At 38.2% G+C, this 23,142-nt stretch overlaps 1 protein-coding gene and 1 pseudogene across 1 annotated transcript in view; both read right to left on the bottom strand.

Moving 5' to 3' along the window:
- The window catches only part of PCDH15 (protocadherin related 15), a 1,147,277-nt gene that overhangs the window by 602,847 nt on the left and 521,288 nt on the right, over window positions 1-23,142 (bottom strand). Inside the window, exon 7 of the mRNA XM_027840684.1 lies at window positions 11,108-11,218. Coding sequence (XP_027696485.1) covers window positions 11,108-11,218 — 111 coding nt within the window. The remainder of the gene's footprint in view (window positions 1-11,107; window positions 11,219-23,142) is intronic.
- On the bottom strand, window positions 6,169-8,504 carry LOC114026844 (annotated as a pseudogene).

The raw sequence follows: 23,142 nt of genomic DNA, 5'->3' as shown, positions 1-23,142 counted from the left end.
TTTGTAGAGGTTCCAATATTTCCCAGTCAGGATTTTACGTGACATTAAGGAAAGCAGAGAGGATTAACTAAGATTCTTTTGGGATACACAAGCTCCTCATTACATATAACATTATGTGGTATCTGGGATAGATGACGAAGGAAATGATCATAATTCACTTTCTTATTCTCTCTCTCTCTCTCTCTCTTTCTGTCTCTCTCTCTCTCCTTCATTTTCATGTTTTTTTTCTTGTATCACCTCCTTTTGACAATATATCCATTCCATTGACTACTATCCTCCCCCAAAAAATCAACCCCTTATAACAGAGCATAAGTAAAGAAGGGGAACCAGTTCAGCAAAACAGAAAATCGTGATGAAATAGTGACTTTATAAGCTTCTCTGACGAGTGGAAGAACACAGCTGGGGAACACTGCATGTGATGTTCAGTCCCTTTGCAATGAGCAGAAAGTAGCTATTAAGTCAGGAGCAGGAAAGTAACCCCATGTCCTGGTCTATGAATTTTCAGAATGAGGCGATCAAAGGGACAGAAAAGTCCACTGGTGTCTGTAGTCCTGCCTCAATGACAACAATGCTTTCATCCTTCAAAGTTCCTCACCCTTCAGCAAATAGACTTCATGGACCCCAGGTTAAGAACATCACTTAGTTTAAGGAACACAGGAATAGACTGAGAAGACCTTGGTTAAATTCCTGTGTGATTATTAAAATATCCCTTAACCACTTCAGACCTGAGGTTCTTTATCTATAAAATAGGAGGATTGGACTTCATTATCTCCAAAACCCTTCCTAGCTCAAAATCTATGATCTTATGATGAACTAAAGACACACTGTTGTTTTTTTTTTAATAAACTCAGATGTGATAATTCTGCCGATTCATTTATGACATAGTGCTTGCTTCTGAGAGACACATGATCATTACAATACTTTCTTCTGACTGATGCTCTGACCTTTGGTGGAAAGAATTTAACTCTGGAGAGCAAAGCAGCAAGTTCGTTATCATGGCAGGCTTTTATCTGCCTTTAGATATTCTTTGCTCAGAGTCACCTTGAGCAAATCACTTAACTTTGCTCAGCCTCAGTTTCCTCATCTGTCAAATGAGTTAACATATGTAAAACACTGTTCAATCCTCAAAGAACTATATAAATGTGAGTTATTATTATTTATGAAATAGGGATACTGATAGCACCCACCACAGAGAGTTGTTGTGAGGGTTAAATAATATATGTAAAGTGTTGTGTAAACCTCAAAGAATACTATGAAAGGCAGCTATTATTTATTTATTGCTGTTATTACCGCAAAGCATAATGTTAAAGAAAATGAATACTAGAATTAAGTTCAAGAATATTCCTTCAACATTATACTAAGTATACAAAGGTGAGAGATTCTGCCTGGAGTCCTTACTGAATGATACTAGGCTTCATGGAGAGAATTTGAGGCTGCTAATGAGGATTACATGGGCTCTTTGCTTCTATTCTCTCTTCTCCTCTTCTCTATCTCTTTTTTCTCCTCTTTCCCATTTCTTCCTTCCTTCTTTCCTTTTTTCCTCTTTTCCTTCCTTTCTCGCTTCCTTCCTTTCTTCTTTCCTTTATGCTTTCTTTCTCATATATTTTCAACAACTCTGGAACTTAGTTTTATTAAAAATGGAACGTGGAACATTCCTAACATTTGGATATTCCAGCCTCTGGCTTTCCTAAGTATGACAAAGCAACAAACAGACTCCTCCGGAGACACAAATTAAATGCTATTTAATTACATTATCAGGTATTTGCAGCAGAAAAAAAGGAGAAGGAGTAATCGTAATAGAATTAGAATCACCCTCAACAGTTCTGCTCTAACAAAACTACCTCAAGATGTTGAGGCTTTTATCTCCCTTATGCTGACCCAAGATAGATGAACAGTCAGTCACCTACTACTTAAAAAAAAAAATCCTAGAAACTCAGTTCTGTCAGCTTGCTTAATTTTCAGCATGTTGTTGTTTCAAGTTACCCAAGGTCAAACACCTCAGGACTTTTTACCTCATTTATTTTTTGCCATTTTCTGCTTTTCCATCTCTGTTTAATTTTCATGAATTGAGTATGGCAAGTGATGAATCACACTGCTCCATCACACTTTCCTGGATTTATAATTGCATTTTGGGGGGGGCATTAATTGCTAAGACATGTATTCTAACTTTTAAGGATAGGAGCTTTTAGGTATGTGTGTGTTTCTGTATTTTTTCATTAGATTTTTTTTCCTATGAGGAAAAGAGTTGTTTATATCTCTACACACACACACACACACACACACACACACACACACACACAGTATTTTCTATAACTATTAATCTTATCTATAGGCATAAATATGTTGCTGATGAATGATAGAAAGTGTAGCTAGATATAGGTATATATTATGTATATTAATTTGTCTATAGATCCAAAGGGACATTCTAGGTACTCTCTGGCTACTCAGACTCCATGGTAGTAAGTTGGCTTTAATATGAGTTTCCCCTTCCATTCCAGCACTACAATTCTTCCTGCCCTGGGGAAACTCCATCCCCAGACTGAGGATTTATAGAGAAATAAAATCTACTTGTTCTTAATGATTTACTTACTCCCAACACACCATTCCTTCACATTCCAGTGACCCCAAATATCTCTCCTATATGCCTCCCTTTCCACAGATACGGTCACCACTCTGGTGCAGGCTGTCATTACTTCATGCCTAGAGTTTCCTTTTCTTAAGGGGATTTGTTCTGTGAAGTTTGGATTCAGTCAAATGGCCACACTTGAGGACCTAGAGGGCCACATATGGCCTCGAGGCTGCAGGTTCCCTAGCCCTGGCCTGGATTATCTCAATAGCCTGCTCATTGGTTTCCCTGCCAGAAGTCTATTTCTAGTCCATTCTTCACTCAGCTGTCAAACTGATCTTCCAAAATCACAGGACTGACCATGTCATACCCACCTCCTTCCCCAAGTAGCCTATTTTAGCGGCTCCCTGTTGTATCCAGGATCACGTATAAAATCCTCTGCTTGATTTTTAACTTCTTCTATAACCTGACCTCCTGACCTTTTCCCACTTTGTTTCTTTGTTTTGTTTTGTTTTTTGCTTTTTCTTTTTGTGAGGCAATGGGGTTAAGTGACTTGCCCAGGGTCACACAGCTAGTAAGTGTTATGTGTCTGAGGCCGGATTTGAACTCAGGTCCTCCTGAATCCAGGGCGGGTACTCTATCCACTGTGCCACCTAGCTGTCCCCCACTTTGTCAGTTTTATTAAACGTTCCACATCTTCCCCCTCCCTGCCCAAGGGCTCTCTGATCCAGGGACACTGGCCTCCTTGCCGTTCCTCAAACTAAGCACTCCATCTCCTGACTCTGATTATTTCCATTCACTGTCCTCCATGCCTGGAACTCTTTCATTCCTCATTTCCACCTATGGTGTTGGAGGAAGTGCATAATTTTCAAGATGATCAGGGGATTATTGGGACTAGATTCTGACTGTTGAACAGGATCAGTTAATTGCCTACCAGCACACCCTGGTGGTTAATATTAAATTTTGACAAAATATAGACTAGCCCAGAATTGTTATCCATTAAGTAACAAAAGAAAAAAAAAAGAAACTGCAGAATGTTGGGGAAATTATGGAGGGTTTATGATATAACATGAATGAGAATAACATAGAATGTTAACACATGGGAGGGCTGTGTCCCTCCTTAGTGACTTCCGTAGTAACAGAAATGCTTGTTGATTGAATTTTTGATGGAAGAAGTGGATAATATCTCAGATCATTAACTTTGTATTTTTTTATGGAAATTCCTTAATGGATTAAAAATTCACTTTGTAGGATGTTTATTTTTATTTTTTATTTTTTTTTTTGCAATATACATTCCCCATTCAACATCTTCTCTGTGTGTGCTATATGAGTTTTGAAGCCTTAAATTGATGCAATTTCCAAATAAGACTGAGCCCAAATTTTAGTAGTTTAGTCAATCAGCATACATTTATTATCCACTTCCTACTTGTAGATACTATGCTAAGTGAGGACAATAGAAAAGCACTTAATTCTCGGGATGGTCTTATTTACACAAAGATAAAAGAGCCATTGGTTCATTTTTTTTTTTTTTTTTGAGGGGAAGGGCGTGACCTGTAATTGCATTGGTCCAAGGAGTCTGCAAGTAGGGACTTCCTCTATCAAAACAGATCAGTGTATGTCTCAGAGAGCAGCCTGAAGCCATTGTAAGCTTAGCTGGCTTCTCCAGGATCACACAACTCTACTTGTCAGGAATGTGACTTCAACACAAGCTTTAAGACTGATGCTGGGCCTGCGCCCCATACAGCCTGGGACTTCTGTTTGATGATTTGCAAATCATTCTAACCCAGGGACCAGGCCAGACGTGAGGGACAATATGCTGGCTTCTCTTAGTAGCTTCTCTAGAACTGATTTCTTTTAGTTAGAAGCAAAGAAAGAACATGAAACCCGTTCATGGAACTTGGAGAGCAGAAGTGGACATTTTCTTGTTTTCCTTTAAGGGAGTGCCATGTAATTTTATAGGAGGACTTTGGATGGAAATGAAAAAGAAAAAGAAAACAAGAAAGGATGCTCAGATCCCACAAAGCAAAGCCATATAATTCACATATCTAAACACACAAGAACACTTTTGATTAAGCAAAATTTTCAGGTAAATTTCACCAAAGCATGAATATTTAGCTTGCTCCAAAGCTTGGGAATTTATATATTACTACTATTATGCTGTAAGAAATTATGAAGTGGATGGTTTCAGAAAAAAAAATGGGAAAAATGTAAATTGATACAAAGTGAAGTGAGCAAAAGAGGAGAATAATGTAAACAGAACAGCAATATTGTAATGATAATCAACTGTTAGAGACTTAGCAACTTCAATCAATATATTGATCACAATAATTCCAAAGGACTCATGATAAAAAAAAATATTCTTTTCTCAACATAGAGAAGTGATAGACTCTGAATACAGATGCATGCATATTTTTTCCTTTATTTTTCTTGCTTTTATTTTATTCGTTCATTTATTCATTTCTTTGCTTGTTTATTTTTTTGGACCAAAGCTAATCTGGAACTATGTTTTGCATGACTATGTGTGTGTGTATATATATATATGTATGTGTACATATATATGTATATGTATATGTATGTATGTATATACACATACATACATATATACATATACATACATATATGTGTATAAATGTATGTATGTATGATATTTCTTGCTTTCTCGATGGTTTGGGAAGGAGCTGAAGGGAGAGAATTTGGATCTGAAAATAAAAATAAAAGATTAAAAAATCATATTACTCTGAATTTCTTTGAACAAGATAACTCTTTCACTGTTGATTTTAATGATACTTTCAGGCTGTATTCTCAATAATCTGTTAATTATCTGTATTTGTGAAAGACCAGCTACAAGTCCAGCACTATGTAGACACAAAGGATACAAATACAAAAGTGATCCACTTTCTACCATCAAGGAGATTTCATTCTATTGGGGGAAATAATGTGTGCATTTAGAAATATGTGCAAACCATATTTTAGGTAATTACAAAGTACTCTGGGGAAGGAGAAGGAAATGGAGAAAATGCTCCAGTTTCTTTGACAAGAAAACCCCATGAACAATACTGGTGCACTATGGTCCAGAGTCACCAAGAGTCAGACATTGAATGACTGAACACTATAACAATAACAACAACTAGGGAGGAATAGGGCAAGTGGGAGGGACAGCCCTAGGAAGGGCATCCTGTGAGGTAAGACCTGAGCCAAGTCTTATTTTTTGTTTGTTTGTTTGTTTTTTGTTTTTTTTCCCCTAGATTGCAATGTTTATTATATATTAAAATGTTTTTACACACAATACTTTTTGCTGCTAAGCTGGGTAAGCTAAGAGGGGTAAAAATTGGCATGTAGCTTCTTTTTTATTATCCAAGCAAAAAGTTCACTTCTTTGACAGTTATAACATTCAACTGGACTTTAGAAATGCTTTGGAGAACTTAGACAATTTTACATTTGCAGAGTTGAAATGATCAATATTTTAAAAATGTGTTCTCTTCTTTATGAAACTGGAATGAAGGTTCTTTATTCTTTAGCAAAGATAAAAGTCCACCTCCTGTTTCATCCTGAGTGCTGGGCTCTTTCAAATGAAGTTACTTATCTTCCACTCTAGCAGGAACTCATGGTTTCTCAGCTGTTAATACAGTCAAAAGCTGTGGCTAAAATTTTGCAACTGACTTGTGTTTGTTCCAGACTGTTAGATTGATACACCCATAGACTACACTCTTGATAACTTGCATCTGTGGTCTTTAGCACCAGTAAGGTTTTTCTTGCTCCTAGACCATCATCATAACACACCATTCAGACAATTAAATGCAAAGCATGTCTGTGTAAAACACCATTTGGTTTGATGTTGATACTTTAATGCCATATTTAGAAACTCCTGTAATAAACTTTCCGTCTTGCTGCACCGCATCAATGACATTTATTAGATCCAATGACCCTTCCAGACTTTTTCCATCAGTGAGTTTCAGTTTCTCAATGGCACCAACGTATTTTATTTGATATTCAGCCCAGGCATCAGAATGACTGTTGCTTTGCTCTGAGCTTTTGGTAGAGTTTGTATCTAGGCTGGCTATAGTACTTGATCTTGAAAGTGCACCAAGTGATTCCTCCTATTGGTTCTAATTTTTACTTACAAAATCACTAATGTGAAAATATGTTTAATAGGAGTATATGTGTATAGCCTATATCAGACTGTGCACCATCTTGGGGAGGGTGGTGGGGAGGAAGGGGGAGAAAAATTTTAAACTCAAAAGCATATGGAAGTGATTGTTGATAAATCAACATAAATAAATTAAAAAATTTAAAAAAAAAAGGCCACCAAGGCTAGAATCCACAGACTTGCTCTTAGTACTGATTTCACTACTTTGGGAACTGCTACCAACTGTGTTGCTTTTTGCCTTTTCAAAATATTTTTTATCATAGTTGGATCCATAACCTCCCCTGTGGTAGAGAAATGCTTTTCTTCACCAGAAAACAGGATTGAGACATCTGAGTTACCTTGTAGCTAAAGCTGATTTCATTCCATGAAGCTCTAACTAGTCAGGATAAATCCAGATTCTTATACTCAATGTGGGTGAAATTCACTGCCACTGGGAAGAATAGAAAGTCCCAGAGGGGACAGCTTTCAATACCAGCAGAGGTCTGAGCCGAGTTTTAAAGGCAGAGAGGAAATTAGAAGTAGGAGTGAGGGGTAGTACAGTCCTGCCTTCACCTAGAGTTAGGAGGTGAAATAACATCCAGGGGAAAAGCAAGAAGGCTCATTTGGCCAGACCAAAGAACATGTGCAGGGGACTAACACAAGGTAAGTATGGAAAGGTAGGTTGCAGTCAGACTAGAAAAGGCTGTGAACAAGAGGAGCTGGTATGTAACCTAGAAGCCATAGGGAGTCACTGAAGATTATAGAGCGGGGGGCGGGGTGGGGGGGAAGAGGTTACAGACTTATGTTTTAAGGCTATCACCAAGACAAATAGATTTATTGAGTCAAAGGAAATGGTTATTTTATAGCATGTTACCAGATTGCTTTATAATTTATTATTATTATTTACAATTCTACCAGCAATTGATGAGTGGACATATTTTCCCCACAACTCTCCCAGAACTGAGTTTCATTGCTTGTAATTATCTTTGCCTATTTGATTGGCACTTAGCTTTTCTTCAAAGTTTGTTTTAATTACATCTTTTGGATGACTCGAAAGTTTTTATGCATTTTCAAGTGATTATTAGCAATTTGTGTTCATAGTCCATGGGATAGTATAATGCAATTAAGGTTAGGGAAAATATGAATAATGAAAAGGAATATAGAAAGGTCTTTATAAAATAATTCAAATCAGTGGAAAATAGCATCCAAAAGCACATAGTGGGCATTATGACCATATAAGGAAAAGAAAAATGAACAGACAACACAAAAATCCTGTTGGACACTTAGAGAGAAGCACTGTAATGTTAGATCATATTCACTGAAATTAAATTACTTGCAAACTCAGTTCAGCTCAAATTGGTAAGTATATGTTAAGGAGCTACTTTGGGCCAAGCTCTTGCAAGGCATTGGTGATACAAAGACACAAATGAAAGAGTCGCTAAACTTAAGCAGCCCAGATTCAACTGGGATAGTTGCAGACTACATTGGGCTACAGTGAGGATTAACAGATATTTGTTTTGTAAAGTGCTTAATACAGACTTACTCGCTTATTCCCTTCCTTTTTCAGAGTCTAAACTCCCCACTAGCAGAGATCTTGTCTTCTTTTTCTCTGCTATCTTCAACCAATTAACATGATTCTGGGTATACAATACATATTGGAGACACTATTTTTACCTCCAACTAGAGAAAACACTTTTCTGAACCACAGAAAATCCCAAGGACAAAGAAGAGCCGCGTTTTCAGAAGTCTAGTGTTGTGCATTGGTTAAACACCTTATGGGTTTGGGGTGGGCTTGGATACTTACACTGTCATAGTTTACGGTAAAGTAGAAGGGATCTCATAAATTTAGCTAGGGTCCACCATTTTGCCATTAAAATAGATCTAAAGACAAGCAAAAACTTAGAAAAATATGTTCTTTACTGTACAGTGAAATGTAAGAATGAAAGTTTATTACTTTCCTCTCTGAAAACAGTTAAAAACGAAACACTAAATTGGAAAGTGACTGTTTTACCACCATGCTAAAGTCATTATAGAGCACAGATAGCTGAAATTCATTTCCTGTGTGTTATTTTTCCTTCTACAGAAATATTTTTGATTACAGAAAAAAATGAATTAGTGCTTAAAAGGTCAAATAATAACTATAATAAAATAGGTGATTTAGGATATACTCTAATCTCCAGAAAATAACTCAGTCTCTTTTGGAAATATATGATACTGACAAATGGAACATAAAATGGACAGTGAATGGAAATGTCCAAAATGAGGGAAGTGAGAGTTCCAGCATCCTATGGACTGGTGAAAACATATCTGGAATTGATCATTCAGCTCTAGGCAAAACAGATTTAAGAAAAAATGTAATGAGGAAAAAAATGCCTTCCACCTATAAGAGAATAAAGAGAATGAAATGGCTTAAAAGCATTTTTGGTGAAAATCAGTTGATGAAACTGGAGAAAAAAATGGAAAAGAGAGGTACAGGGTAGTTTCCTTGAAGTATTTAACTTACTTTTATTTAAACAAGGGATTCAACTTATTATTCATAGCTCCAAAAAAGTAGGACAAAAAGTGAAAAAAAAAGATGTTGGATCACTGTTCTAGGTAAGGAAAAGTGTTTTTTTTTAAACAATCTTGATTTCAGAAAATATAATCATATAATAAAGTAATGATTTATACATTATTACATATGTTCAAGGCAGCTAGGTGATGCTATGCATAGAGCACTGGGGCTTGAGTCAGGAAGACCTGAGTTCAAATTTGGCCTTAGACACTAGCTGAGTGACCTTGGTTAAGTCTTTTAACTCTGGTTGCTTCACTTTCCTCATCTGTAAAATGAGCTGGAGAAGAAAATGGTAAACTACTCCAATACCTTTGCCAAGAAAATTCCAAATGGGGTGATGAAATGTTGGACGTGATTGAAATGACTGAACAATAAAAAAAGAAATGTTCAAGCAAAGTGTGATTGAAAAATTAGTTGAGATATTACAGGATGACTCCATGAATAGTAAAGTTAGGGTGAATAAGTGCTGAGACGCCTTTCAACTTTGATATTCTATATTTCTTTGACATAACATAGCCCTGCTTTTGGAATTCAAATTGGAAGACTCAGCTGCTATTATTTCTATTTTCCAAATGTTGACTTATACAAAATAATAATTTATGATATGACATTTTCAGAAGTGAGCACCTAAAAGTGCATTTCTTTCCTCTATCTCTGATTAAACTGTCAATTTCATTTAAATTGGGGGGAAACATCTAAAAATGCTTTGGGTGCTCTGTGATCTTGTCTCCCAGAGTAAGAATGGTAGCTCCACCACCCTTCTCATCTTGGGCAACTATTATCCATGTCTTTGCTTATGACCTTCACAAGAGATCTGCTCACATTAGTGGGGGAATTCTTTCTTGAAAGTACTATTAGTGGGACTTGGGTGCTGTCTATTAGTCAGGTCTCACTTTCCTATAGGACTCAGTCCATTTTACATCTACTGCTTTGCCCGATTAAAAATCCATCAGAATAAAATGCCCCACCCAGAATAAGCTCATCACTTCCTGAACTCACCACCAGGCTGCCAATTCAAGCCTTGATTGACACCACCTCTCCTCTGATTTGAAGGGCTAGAGGGTAGAGGACCAAACTCCACCCAATGACTTCCTTTATAAAGAGTAGAAACCACCCTTTCGGCTCACACCCCACTCTGCATGTGCTGCCTTGCCTGATTTAAATTTCATGGAACAAAGTGTCCATGTGCTAGGCACTGGGTACCCCCTGGTGCTCCATCCCTCCTACCTCTCTCCCCTGCCTTTCCTTTTCCTATTGTGTGTTGTCTCCGCCTTTAGATTGTAAGCTCCTCGAGGGTAGGAACTGTCTTTCTTGTTTTTATTACTTGTTTCCCCAGCGTTTAGCACAATGTCTGGTAGTGGCAGGTGCTTAATAAATATCCATTGGATTGGGCTGGCCCAACCTCTTTTCTGGTCATGTGATTCTTTAATGATATCCTTCCCAGTAGAGGTTCTATACTTGGGATCTCTTCAAAAGAGATTTCTGGAAGTCTCTGATCTTAGGTGGGGAAAATAAATTTCATTTTCACTAACCTTTGGTTACTTTTTTTTTTAAATCTGTGCATTTTATTTTATACTTTAAAAAAAATATTCTGAGTCAGGATTCACTGGCTTCACCAATATGACTACCAAAATGAAGGGTTCTGCTCTTCATGAACATCTTTAGAGAACATGCATCTCTGTTTTATACCTCACTTGATATTAATAATCAGAGGGTTGTTGCACAAAGCTATATTGCTTTTACTACATCTTTCAAGTATTATTGCTTGATTTCTTCATATGCCTGTCACACATACACCTACGTACACATATTTTTCAAACAGAATAATACAATTCAGTGTCAACCAACGGGGAATACTTACATTAGCTTGAACAATGACATAGTAACGGGTCTTATCTTCATAATTAAGTCTCTTCCTCAATACGACAGTTCCAGTCAACGTGAGAGGGATCTCAAAGGTATCGTTGGAGGTCTGCAATAAGGAAAAGGACAGAATTTATGGAGGCGACCCAGAGGCACCACATGGGATGTCATCACATGGTATGATTAAGAGTCATAAATGGTAGGTAAACTTTTCCATTGAAAATGGGCTTGGGTGCAAGCCTCTGATTCAATATTCTGATCTTTCATTTAAATGTTTAAATTTGATTGGTGAGGTTCTCTCAGAGCCTAGGAAAATATGACAACCAGGAAACTTGTTTCCTCTGGTAGTTTTTCATTTATTATTTGTGCCATTTATCAACTGCCCTGGGACCTTTGGAAGTCAAGTCCAACAAACACGGGTCTTTTCTGCAACAGTTTTTACATTTTATCTGTCTTGATTTCAACCCCAAAGTTCAAGATAACATTTCTAATCTGTGATTTCTACACAGGATAATTTCTACCTTTAAACTCTATGCATTTGTTTAAGTACTTCCAAATAGTAAAGACCAAAAAGATAAGAGTCATGTAGCACCATAGAGAGAGTGAAAAGAACAGTGAGAATGGGAAAGGAAGTGATGAGGCATTTTTGTGCCTGGCACTGTGCTAAGCACTTTGCAAATATTGTCTCATTTAATACTTCCAATAATCGTCTGAGGGAGGTAGAATTAGGAGACCACAGATATGATAAGAATCAGTTATGTTGCCTTGGGTAAATTACTGATAGGTCCTCATTTTCCTTATCTGGATAACAGGGAGGATAGTGATCTCTAAAAATCCTTCCTTACTTAATGTATGATTCATGAAGACTTGAATTTTTATCCTGATTCATACATTCACTAGCTGCATGAAACAACTTAACATTTCTGGGGCTGCCTTTTCTTAGCAATAAAATGTTGATCATAGTTACACCTATTTCACAGGTCCATTTGGAGGATCAAATTAGAAAATATATGGAAAGTGCTTTGCATACCTTAAAATGCTGTATAGTTGTAAATCAACATTCTTATTCATAGCATTGTCATCATCATAAGCATTAGCCATGGCCTTTTGGCTAAAATGCTGGAGATGAACCCAGGAAGACATGGTTCGAATCCTGTTTCAGACACTAACTAGTTTTGTGAGTCTAAACTCTGGGCCTCAGTTTCCCAATTTATAAAATGAGCCAGTTGCACCTGATAGCCCTCTAAGGTCCCTCTGAAGCTTTCTATATCTTACGCTGTGATCCTATGATCATCACCATCATCATTAACATAAAGTAACATTAACAGGATCCCTGAAATACTAAACTTTGGAAAAATCCATCCTTTGTCCATCAGTTCCATTCATTGGCATTGTTCAGCTATTAGTGATATGATACTGTCATTGAGTCATTGCAGTGTGTCCAGATCTTTGCAACCCTATTTGGTATTTTCTTGGCAGAGATATTGAAGTGGTTTGCCATTTCGTTGTTGAGCTCATTTTACAGATGAGGAAATGAGGCAAACAGGGTTAAGTGGTTTGCCCAGGGTCACGCAGCTAGTAAGTATCTTGAGGCTGGATTTCAATTCATGAAGAGGAGTCTCCCTAATTCCAGGCTTGGCACTCTACCTACTGAGCCTCCTATCTACCTTTATTATTGCTACATATTAGTGCTATTATTACTAACCAATGCTAAGCTGAGCAACTCTCCACAAAATCTTTCTCTCTCTCTCTCTCTCTCTCTCTCTCTCTCTCTCTCTCATTCTTTTCTTTTAAATATACACTGGAATTCAGAAATGGAAGAGATCTCCAAAGCAGTCTAGTCAAACTCATACATGAGCAAGAATCAGCTCGATAATACATCATCACCCAAGTTAAACCTGAATACACTCAGTGATGGACAATTCATTTTCATTTTATCCTCTGAAGACAGCTTTTCCCACATCTAGAAAACTAAATATCAAGAACATTTGCATTATCAAGCCTAATTCTGCCTTTGTACAACTTCCAGTCATTGAGGCTAGCTCTGTGCTCTAGGGCTACAGTGAACAAGACTAGTAATCCTTCGTTCATGTGGCCGCCTTGCAAATACTTGAAGACAGTTCCCATGTTATCACTAGTGATAAAGTCAGCAGTGTGTGGGGAAAGAAGGAATGAGCATACAGTAGTGGGCTTCTTGGCATAATAAAGATATGGTAATTTTATTGAAATGGGGGAAAAATCTAACTTAATCATAACCAAACCCTTGATAGATGTATCATTTTGTAAAAGTAGGCCATCATCTATATTCCAAGGCTACTCCTGAAGGAATTGGAATCGCTGTCTAAACTGTTCCATATTAATGTTAAAAATGAACCTCCACTCAATAGTTTTCCTTCGTCCTTAGTACAAATCAGCAGAAACAATATAGCAAGTAATTTTATTGAGCTTTAAAGTTGAATCTGGTCTCTTTTCACTGAATCTAATCTAGTGAGCTAAATCCAATGTCTCTTCCATAGTATGTGACTCAATTCCCAAAGTTTTGAATAGATTTAGTGTGCCAAGAGACAAAGATAAGGATTATTTCATGGCCCACACCACCTGGGGAATTTGCCACAGGGGAAAAATCTCATTTTTTTTGTCACCTGATTTGCTGGCTAGTGTCTAGAGATAAAACAATAAAAAAGGAAAGATGAGAAAATATTTTACACTATTTTATAAAGTCAAATATGAAACAAAGTGAAATAAGGCTTTCTCAAATTGTTTTGAGTGACTATTTGACAGTAAGGAAAAAAAGGAATGTCTTAAAGAAAAATCATGGATATTGGCTTATATTTTCTTGAATGGAGTCCAGGCTCTAAATTATATATTGTTAAAACATAGCAGGTTAACAGGAAGAGGACTTAAGGGTTACCTAGTACACCCCATAGGTTAACAATAAGACCCTTCTCAAAATATCCACTTAGTGGTCATTCTGCCTTTGCTGGCACCTATCAGTGAGGGACAAGCTACCACCTCCAGAGGCAGCTAATTCCTACTTTGGACAACGATAACTTTTAGTACGCCTTTTCTGACATCTAGCCTAAGCTGGCTTCTTTCCAACCAATTCTGTCTCCAGTTTTGTCCCGTGGAGGAAACAAAGAAATAAATCCAAAAAAATAAATAAATAAAAATGTAAACAACAACAAAAAAGGAAAAAAAAAAACAGCAACACTCAAAACAAGTCAACTTTCTTTCCCAGGACATCCTTTCATTTTCTTATTATCTTCGATTTAGAGTTAAAAGGAAAAGACCTCACAGGTCTTCTAAAACAGTTACCTTATTCTACAGATGAGAAAATCAAGACCAGACAGGTAAAGTAACTTATTCTACATTACATAGGTAGTAAGTAGCAAAGCCAGGAGGTGAACTCAGATTCTTGAACTCCAAACTCAACACTCTTTCAACTGTACCATGGCAGCTATATTGCCCTCTCTAAACCTCCAGTTCCCACTACTAAGTTTTTTTTTAATTCTCCAAGTTAAAACATGCTAATTCTTCAAATAATCCTTTTAAAAGGTATGGTTTCACCTCCAACCCAATCTGGATACACTCCAGTTTACCAATATCTTTCTTAAAATGTGGCACATAAATGAATATAAATTTTTGACGGCATATCAAATGAACCCATTAACCAGTCTGGATCACCATTCAACCTTTTTTTTTTTCAACATTCTCTTAATGAAATTTTCAAGCATTTTGGACTTGAAAAAAAAAAGAAAACAACTAATCTCTTATAAACACAATTGATCCTTGGAAACCTTATATGCTGATTCTAAATGTGATGCTATATAAGGAGGTAAGGAGTGCCTTGTATGGTAATGACCACTAGTGGCAAAACTAGAAAAAGTAGATGTTTAATACATTTTTTTTTTGGTGGGGGATGAGGGAGGGCAGGGATCAGCTTCAATATTAAAAAAATCAATTTGGTACAGATGATAATTATGTTGTTTATAATACCAGTGATAATAAATGCAACACAGCTCTAAGAGTATGTTTGTATGAATGTCCCACTATCCTCACACAATTCCCTCCATTGATAATAGTGGTAGGATCTGTGGATATTTCTTTGAGAATTATGTGCAAGGAAAATAAATATTGACACATGTATGTGTTACCTCTTGTGGCCATTTATACATAGTGAAATGATGTAGTAAGGCACAGTAGGGCAGTGATTTCAAATTAGAGTTCTACATTTCAATTCCAGCCCTGCCACCTAGAGCTATGTGACCTAGGACAAATCATGGAATGTTTCTGGGCCTCTGTCTTGCTTATCTCCAAAGTGAAATGGTTGGGCTACATGACTTCCAGCTTTAAATCTATGATACTATAAATTCAGTATTCCCTCTTCCCCCCAAATATTGCAAAGGTGAGTAATTCCTGCTCCCCCAGCTGCTATGGCATTTTCACAAAATGCTAGTATTCGCGGAACAATCCATTTTCAATGGCAGCCAAAGCAAATAAACAAATAACAAACACTTTTCACTTGAGGAGGACAGAGGGCTGCTATTGCCCTCCATGCTGAGCCGGCCCAAAGAAATGTCTCAAGGAAGGGAAAGGATGGAAAGACTGCCTTTCTCTCTTGGTTCAAAAACTTGCCCTCAGGCTACTGCTTTGGCTTCTTTTTTTCCCCCTTAGGATCTTAGATTTAGAGCTGGAAGAGACCTCAGAAATCTCAAGTCTTAGGGGAGAAAGATCCTAACCAGCTTCCTAGGAGGACAATCAGGGAAGATTCCATGTAGGAAAGAATATTTCAGAACTGTAAAATCTCAGAGCAAGATAACAAAATCTTGTTAAACACCTAGACTGACTAAATTAAAACAAAACAAAGCAAAAACTGAAATTTCTTATTGTCTTAGAGACATAGATGGAGATCTTGGCTGTTGAGACTATAATGAGTGAAATGACAAAGAAGAGAAACTCTTAAGAAGTCTTTCTTTCAGAGGTAAGTAATATCTGAGCTATGCAGAGGAAGCCTACTTGCTAGGCATTGCCTGCCCACTAATGAATGCAGCAGAGAACAATTAGTAAATTAGTAAATTAGGACCTGGTTTAGTTTTTCTTTGGCCATAACTAATCACATGAAGTAAGTCAGACCATTTCCTTTAATTTTGACTATGAGGAATAGAATAAATAGGGTAAAAAGTACTTTTGAATTATATAAACATTTGAATTTTCAATAGAGACCCAAAGCAATTATTTTTGAAGGTGCTAGCAAGTGTAACAAAACCCTAAAATCTTATTTACATTTACAAATCCTGAAAATATGAACAGAATAGTAATGCATTAATTTAATCAATAAACTCATTGTTAAACAGCTATTAAGTGTCTAAAATGTTCCATCACGTATAGAAGCTATATCAAATTGCTTATTGTCTCAGAGTGGGGCTATGAGGTAATGAGGAGCTGCACTAGAGTGCTGACAATGTGAGGGCTATGAGGTAATGAGGACCTGCGCTAGAGTGCTGACAATGTGAGAAGAGAAGGGGGTGTGTTTGAGAGGCCTTGCAAAGATTAAATGGGTAGGCCTTGGAAACAGACTGAATAGAGGGGTTGAGAAAGGGTAAGGATGAATCCTAGATTGTGAGCCTGACAGACTGGGAGGATGATGTCGCCCTCTATAATAATGGAGAAGGTAGGAAGTGGGGAAGGTTTACGGGGAAAGATAATGAGCTCCTTCATGGAGGTGCTGGGTTTAAGGTACCTACTGGACTTCTAGCTGGAGATAAATAAAAGGCAATTGTAGATGTGAGCTTGGAAGACAGCCAAAGAAGAGAGCAAGATAGGTATATAGATAGTCATAGGCATAGAGATAGTAATTAAATTCACAAGAGCTGATAAGATCACCAAGTGAAGTTGTGGTTGTGGTTTGTCCTTTGTTCTTGAAGAGAACCATGACATCAGGGAGATGAGGACAAGACTTTCAACTGACTTTGATTTGAGTGAGGGAGGGCTGTGCAAAGTCAGCAGCCTCACTCTCTCCTCCAGAGCCATCTGGGTCCAGTGGCCAGATACTGGTCAGGACAACTGGAGATGGTCCAGGATGCAGAGGGAGACCTTGGCCCTTTTAACCTGCCCTCTCCTTCCCCTTTCCTGAGGGTGTTCTGTCAAAAGGCAGGTAAATTTTGATGGCTAAAGTTACCTATTTAACTTGTTCATTGGCTGGATTTCTTTTTCAAAGACCAGCCTGAAACCCAATTCACTCTGGATCTTGTGGATAGGACAATAGGTCCCTGCCCAAGCACCACTTAATGGTTATTTTTGGGCACTTCTGGTTCAGAGTGAACCTATACAGTAACTGTTTCTCCTTTGGCAAGCAACGCTGAGGGTCTTCCCCTCACAGTTCATTTCTTTATTTTTTTTATGGAAGAGGCCAACCCTTGATTCACTTCTTTTTTGTTTTTTTAATGGTAATTTTAGTTTTTTTTTTTTGTTTTCAACATTTACTTCCACAAGATTTTGAGTTCCAAATTTTCACCCAATCTCACCCCTCCCCATCACCCCAAGATGGCATGCATTCTGAATACCCCTTCCCCTAGTCTGCCTTCCCTTCTATCTCTTCCACCCTTCTCTTATCCCCTTCCCCTTCAATTTTCCTGTAGGGCAGGATAGATTTCTGTACCCCATTTCCTGTATTTCTTATTTCCCAGTTGCATGTGAAAACATGTTTTTTAAACATGTGTTTTTAAAATTTGGGGTTCCAAATTTTCTCCCTTCCTCCCTCCCCACCCACCCTCATTGATAAGGCAGGCAACTAAATATAGGTAATACATGTGCAGTTATGCAAAACACTTCCATAGTAGACATGCTGTGAAAAACTAACTCTATTTCCCTTAATCCTATCCCGCCCACCCATTTATTCTATTCTTTCTTTTGACCCTGTCCCTCCTCAAAAGTATTTCCTTCTGATTACTCCCTTTCCCAATCTGCCCTCCTCTCTATCATTCCCCTACTCTCTTGTCCCCTTCTCCCCCTATTTTCCTGTAGGGTAAGACAGATTTCCACACCCAATTGAGTGTGTATGTTATTCCCTCCTTAAGCCAAATCCTATGAGAATAAGATTCACTCATTCCCTCTCACCTTCCCCTAGTTCCTCTCCACTGTAACAGCCTTCTGTTTTATTTTGTTTTGTTTTGTTTTGTTTTGTTTTTGTGGGATAATTTACCCCGTTCTACCTCTCCCTTTCTCCTTCTCCTAATATATTACTCTCTTATCCGTTAATTTTATTCTACAGATATGACCCCTTCATTTTCAACTCACCCTGTGCCCTCTATCTATCTATCTATATCAATATATACGTACATATAATTTTTTCCCCTCCAACTATCCTAATACTGACAAAGGTCTCATGAGTTACAAATATCATCTTTCTATGCAGGAATGTAAACAGTTCAACCATAGTAAGTCTCTTATGATTTTCTCTTTCCTGTTTACCTCTTCATGTTCCACTCAAGTCTTGTATTTGAAAATCAAATTTTCTATTCAACTCTGGTCTTTTCATCAAGAATGCTTGAAAGTCCTCTATTTCACTGAATGACCATTTTTTTCCCCTGAAGGATTATACTCAGTTTTGCTGGGTAGGTGATTCTTGGTTGTAATCCTATCTCCTTTGCTCTCCGGAATATTATATTCCATGCCCTCTGGACCCTTAATGTAGAAGCTGCTAAATCTTGTGTTATCCTGATTGTGTTTTCACAATATTTGAATTGTTTCTTTCTGGCTGCTTGTAATATTTTCTCCTTGACCTGGGAACTCTGGAATTTGGCTACAATATTCCTAGGAGTTTTCCTTTGGGGATCTCTTTCAGGAGGAGATCGGTGGATTCTTTTAATTTCTATTTTACCCTCTGGTTCTAAAATATCAGGGCAGTTTTCCTTGATAATTTCTTGAAAGCTGATGTCTAGGCTCTTTTTTTGATCATGGCTTTCAGATAGTCCAATAATTTTTAAGTTCTCTCCCCTGGATCTATCTTCCAGATCATTTGTTTTTCCAGTGATATATTTCACATTGTTTTCTAATTTTTCATTCTTTTGGATTTGTTTTACAGTGTCTTGATTTCTCATAAAGTCACTAGCTTCCAATTGCTCTATTCTAATTTTTAAGGAAGTATTTTCTTCAGTAATCTTTTGGACTTCCTTTTCCATTTGACCAATTTTGCTTTTTAGGGCATTTTTCTCCTCATTGGTTTTTAGGACCTCTTTTTCCATTTGAGTTAGGCTGTTTTTTAAGGCATTCTTTTCTTTGGTATTTTTTTGGGTCTCCTTTAGCAAGCTGTTAACTTGTTTTTCATGATTTTCTTGCATCACTCTCAGTTTTTCCTCTATTTCTCTTACTTGCTTCTCAAAATCCCTTTTGAGCTCTTCCAAGGCCTAGGACTGATTCATATTTTTCTTGGAAGTTTTGGATGTAGGAGCTTTGACTTTGTTTTCTTCTTCTGGTTGTATGTTTTGATCTTCTTTGTCACCAAAGTAAGATAACATAGTCTGACTCTTTTTGCACTGCTTACTCATGATCCCGGCTAATTACTTGAGTTTTAAACTCTTTGTTAAGGTAAGAGTCTGCTTCCAATGTGAAGAATGTACTGTCCCAAGCTTTGAGGTTTGTATAGCTGTTTTCAGAGGTACTTTTAGGGACCTGTAAATTTTCAGTTCTTCCAAGGTGGTATGATAAGGAGTGAGGTGTTTCCTCTCCACCACCACAACAAGCTCCACCAGGCCAGCGCTCCTACTCGCCCCAGGACCGCCCCTCAGAACTGTGATCCAGATCCAAGCATGGGCAGAGCAAGAGATTCCTGCCTCAGCACTGGCAAAGAGATCCCTGAAATCCCCCTCTGATCAGCCACTGGATTCCCCCTCAGTCTTTGGGTCTGAAGCTCAGGAAAAGCTGCTGCCCCAGGCCACGCTCGAGAGGCTGAGACCTAGCTTCTCTCTCACCGCAGTCACAGACTTTTCCCACTGACCTTCCACGTTGTCTTTGACATTCAGGAGTTGAGAAGTCTGGAAACTGCCACAGCTGCCCATGATTCAGTCCTCTGAGGCCTGCTCCAGGGTCGCTGCAGCCTGCGCGCCCACGCCAAACCGTGCTCCTCTCCCCACCTAGTGCAATATACCTTTCAGATCAACCATCGAGGCTGTCTTTGGCCGGAAATTTGTTTCACTCTGTCTTGTTGTGGGTTCTGCTGCTTTAGAATTTGTTTAGAGCCATTTTTTACAGGTATTTGGAGGGGTTTGGGGGAGAGCTCAAGCAAGTCACTGCTTCCCCTCCGCCATCTTGGCTCTGCCCCCTCTCTGCAACTTTTGATGCTGTGGATCACTTCTCCCTGAAATTCTCTTCTCTAGGTTTCAGGACATTGCTCTCTCCTGGTTCTCCAACCTGTCTGACGGCTCCTTCTCAGTCTCCTTAGTTATAGATCCTTATCCAGGTCATGTTCATCTCGCTTTGGGTGTCCCACAGGGCTTGGTCCCTTGACTCACTTCTTAAAGAGGCCTATTTACTGAATGGGCTTTGCCTCACTCAAAATAGCACCTACCATGTGCCAGGTACTATGCTAAGGGTTTTACAAATATTTATAATTTGATTGTCAAAACAACCCTGCAAAATAAGTAGTTTTTTATGACCATTTTATAGTTAAGGAACCAGAGGCAAACAGAAGTGAAATATTTTGCCCAGGGTCACACAGCCAGTAATTATCTGAGGCCAAATTTAAACTCAGGTCTTTCTGTTTCAGTCCCAGGGCTGTACACTGCACTGCCTCACTGCCTCATCTTACATGTTCTCTCTTTCGTTATGGCGGCCTCTTTTGAGGGCAGGGACCATTCTTTGCCTCTAAATACATTCAGTGCTCAGTACAATACTTGGTATATAAGCACTTAATAATTCCTTTTGACTGATTATTCGATAGTTTCTTACTCTGTCAAAAGCAGAGGAGATTATATTGTTTTGATTCCCCTTAATGATAATTTCATTCTTCAAAAGTTATGGTGCCAACAACAGTAATGATTCTCACAAACAATAAAAACCTGCTAAATGGTAGGGAAAAGATGAGGACCTTGAAGAGGAGGGAAGAATGGATCACATCCTCTGTAGAATTTATAATACTTAAAGAGAAAAAAAAACCAGGGAATAGTCTAATAGTTTCCTTTGGAGAGGAAAGCTGATGTCTTTGAGTTCAGTGGAAATCTGGGTAGGAACTTAGTGTCCCACCCTCTGAGACGTCTTCCTAAGAAATTGGAGAGGCATTTATAAACACTTAAGAATGAAATTCTGGCAGCAGAACCCACAAAAAAACAGAGTAAAACAAATTTCCAGCCCAAGACAACCTGGATGTCTGATCAGAAAGGTATATCGTGCTGGGCTGGGAGAGGAGCACAGTTCGGTGTGGGCGCGCAGGCTGCAGCGATCCTGGAGCAGGCCTCAGATGACTGAATCACAGGCAGCTGTGGCTGTTTCCAGACTTCTCAACCCATGATCGCAAAAAACAACTTAGAAGGTCAATGGGAAAAGTCTGTGACTGTGGTAAGAGAAGAAGCTAGGAATCAGCCACCCCAAGGGCAGCAGCTGCCTCCTGAGCTTCCTGCCCACAGACTGAGGGGGGATCGAGTGGCTGATCAGGGGGAACTGCAAGGATCTCTTTGCCAGGGCTGAGGCAAGAATCTCTTGCTTTACCTGTGCTTGGATCTGGGTCACAGTTCTGAGGGGCAGTCCCGGGGCAAGGAGGAGCACTGGCATGGTGGAGCTTGTTGTGGCTGTGGAGAAGAAACACCTCGCTCCTTATCATAGCACCTTGGAAGAACTGAAAATTTTCAGGTCTCTAGAAGTATGTCTGAAAACAGCTGTACAAACCCCTGAAACTTGGGATAGTACATTCTCGACATTGGAAGCACACTCTTACCTTAACAAAGAGTTTAAAACTCAAGTAATTGGTTTGGATTATGAGCAAGCAGTGCAAAAAGAGTCAGACTATATTATCTTACTTTGGTGACAAAGATCAAAACATACAACCAGAAGAAGAAAACAAAGTCAAAGCTCCTACATCCAAAACTTCCAAGAAAAATATGAATCAGTCCCAGGCCTTGGAAGAGCTCAAAAGGGATTTTAAGAAGCAAGTAAGAGACGTAGAGGAAAAACTGGGAAGAGAAATGAGAGTGATGCAAGAAAATCATGAAAAGCAAGTTAATAGCTTGCTAAAGGAGACATAAAAAAATAGTGAAGAAAATAACACCTTAAAAAATAACCTAACCAAATGGCAAAAGAGGTCCAAAAAGCCAATGAAGAGAAGAATGCCCTAAAAAGCAAAACTGGTCGAATGGAAAAGGAAGTCCAAAAGATTACTGAAGAAAATACTTCCTTAAAAATTAGAATAGAGCAATTGGAAGCTAGTGACTTTATGAGAAATCAAGACACTGTAAAACAAATCCAAAAGAATGAAAAATTAGAAGACAATGTGAAATATCTTACTGGAAAAAACAACTGATCTGGAAAATAGATCCAGGAGAGAGAATTTATAAATTATTGGACTATCTGAAAACCATGATCAAAAAAAGAGCCTAGACATCAACTTTCAAGAAATTATCAAGAAAAAACTGCCCTGATATTTTAGAACCAGAGGGCAAAATAGAAATTGAAAGAATCCACCAATCTCCTCCTGAAAGCGATCCCCAAAGGAAAACTCCTAGGAATATTGTAGCCAAATTTCAGAGTTCCCAGATCAAGGAGAAAATATTGCAAGCAGCCAGAAAAAACAATTCAAGTATTGTGGAAACACAATCAGGATTACACAAGATTTAGCAGTTTCTACATTAAGGGACCACAGGGCATGGAATATAATATTCTGGAGGGCAAAGGAGATAGGATTACAACCAAAAATCACCTACCCAGCAAAACTGAATATAATCCTGTAGGGGAAAAAATGGTCATTCAGTGAAATGGAGGACTTTCAAGCATTCTTGATGAAAAGACCAGAGCTCAATAGAATATTTGACTTTCCAATACAAGACT

This window comes from Vombatus ursinus, unplaced genomic scaffold (assembly GCF_900497805.2).
Source record: "Vombatus ursinus unplaced genomic scaffold, bare-nosed wombat genome assembly UNPS02014847.1, whole genome shotgun sequence".
NCBI lineage: Eukaryota > Metazoa > Chordata > Mammalia > Diprotodontia > Vombatidae > Vombatus > Vombatus ursinus.
The sequence above is the reverse complement of the archived record's forward strand: the minus strand, read 5'-3'. Positions and strand labels throughout refer to the sequence as shown.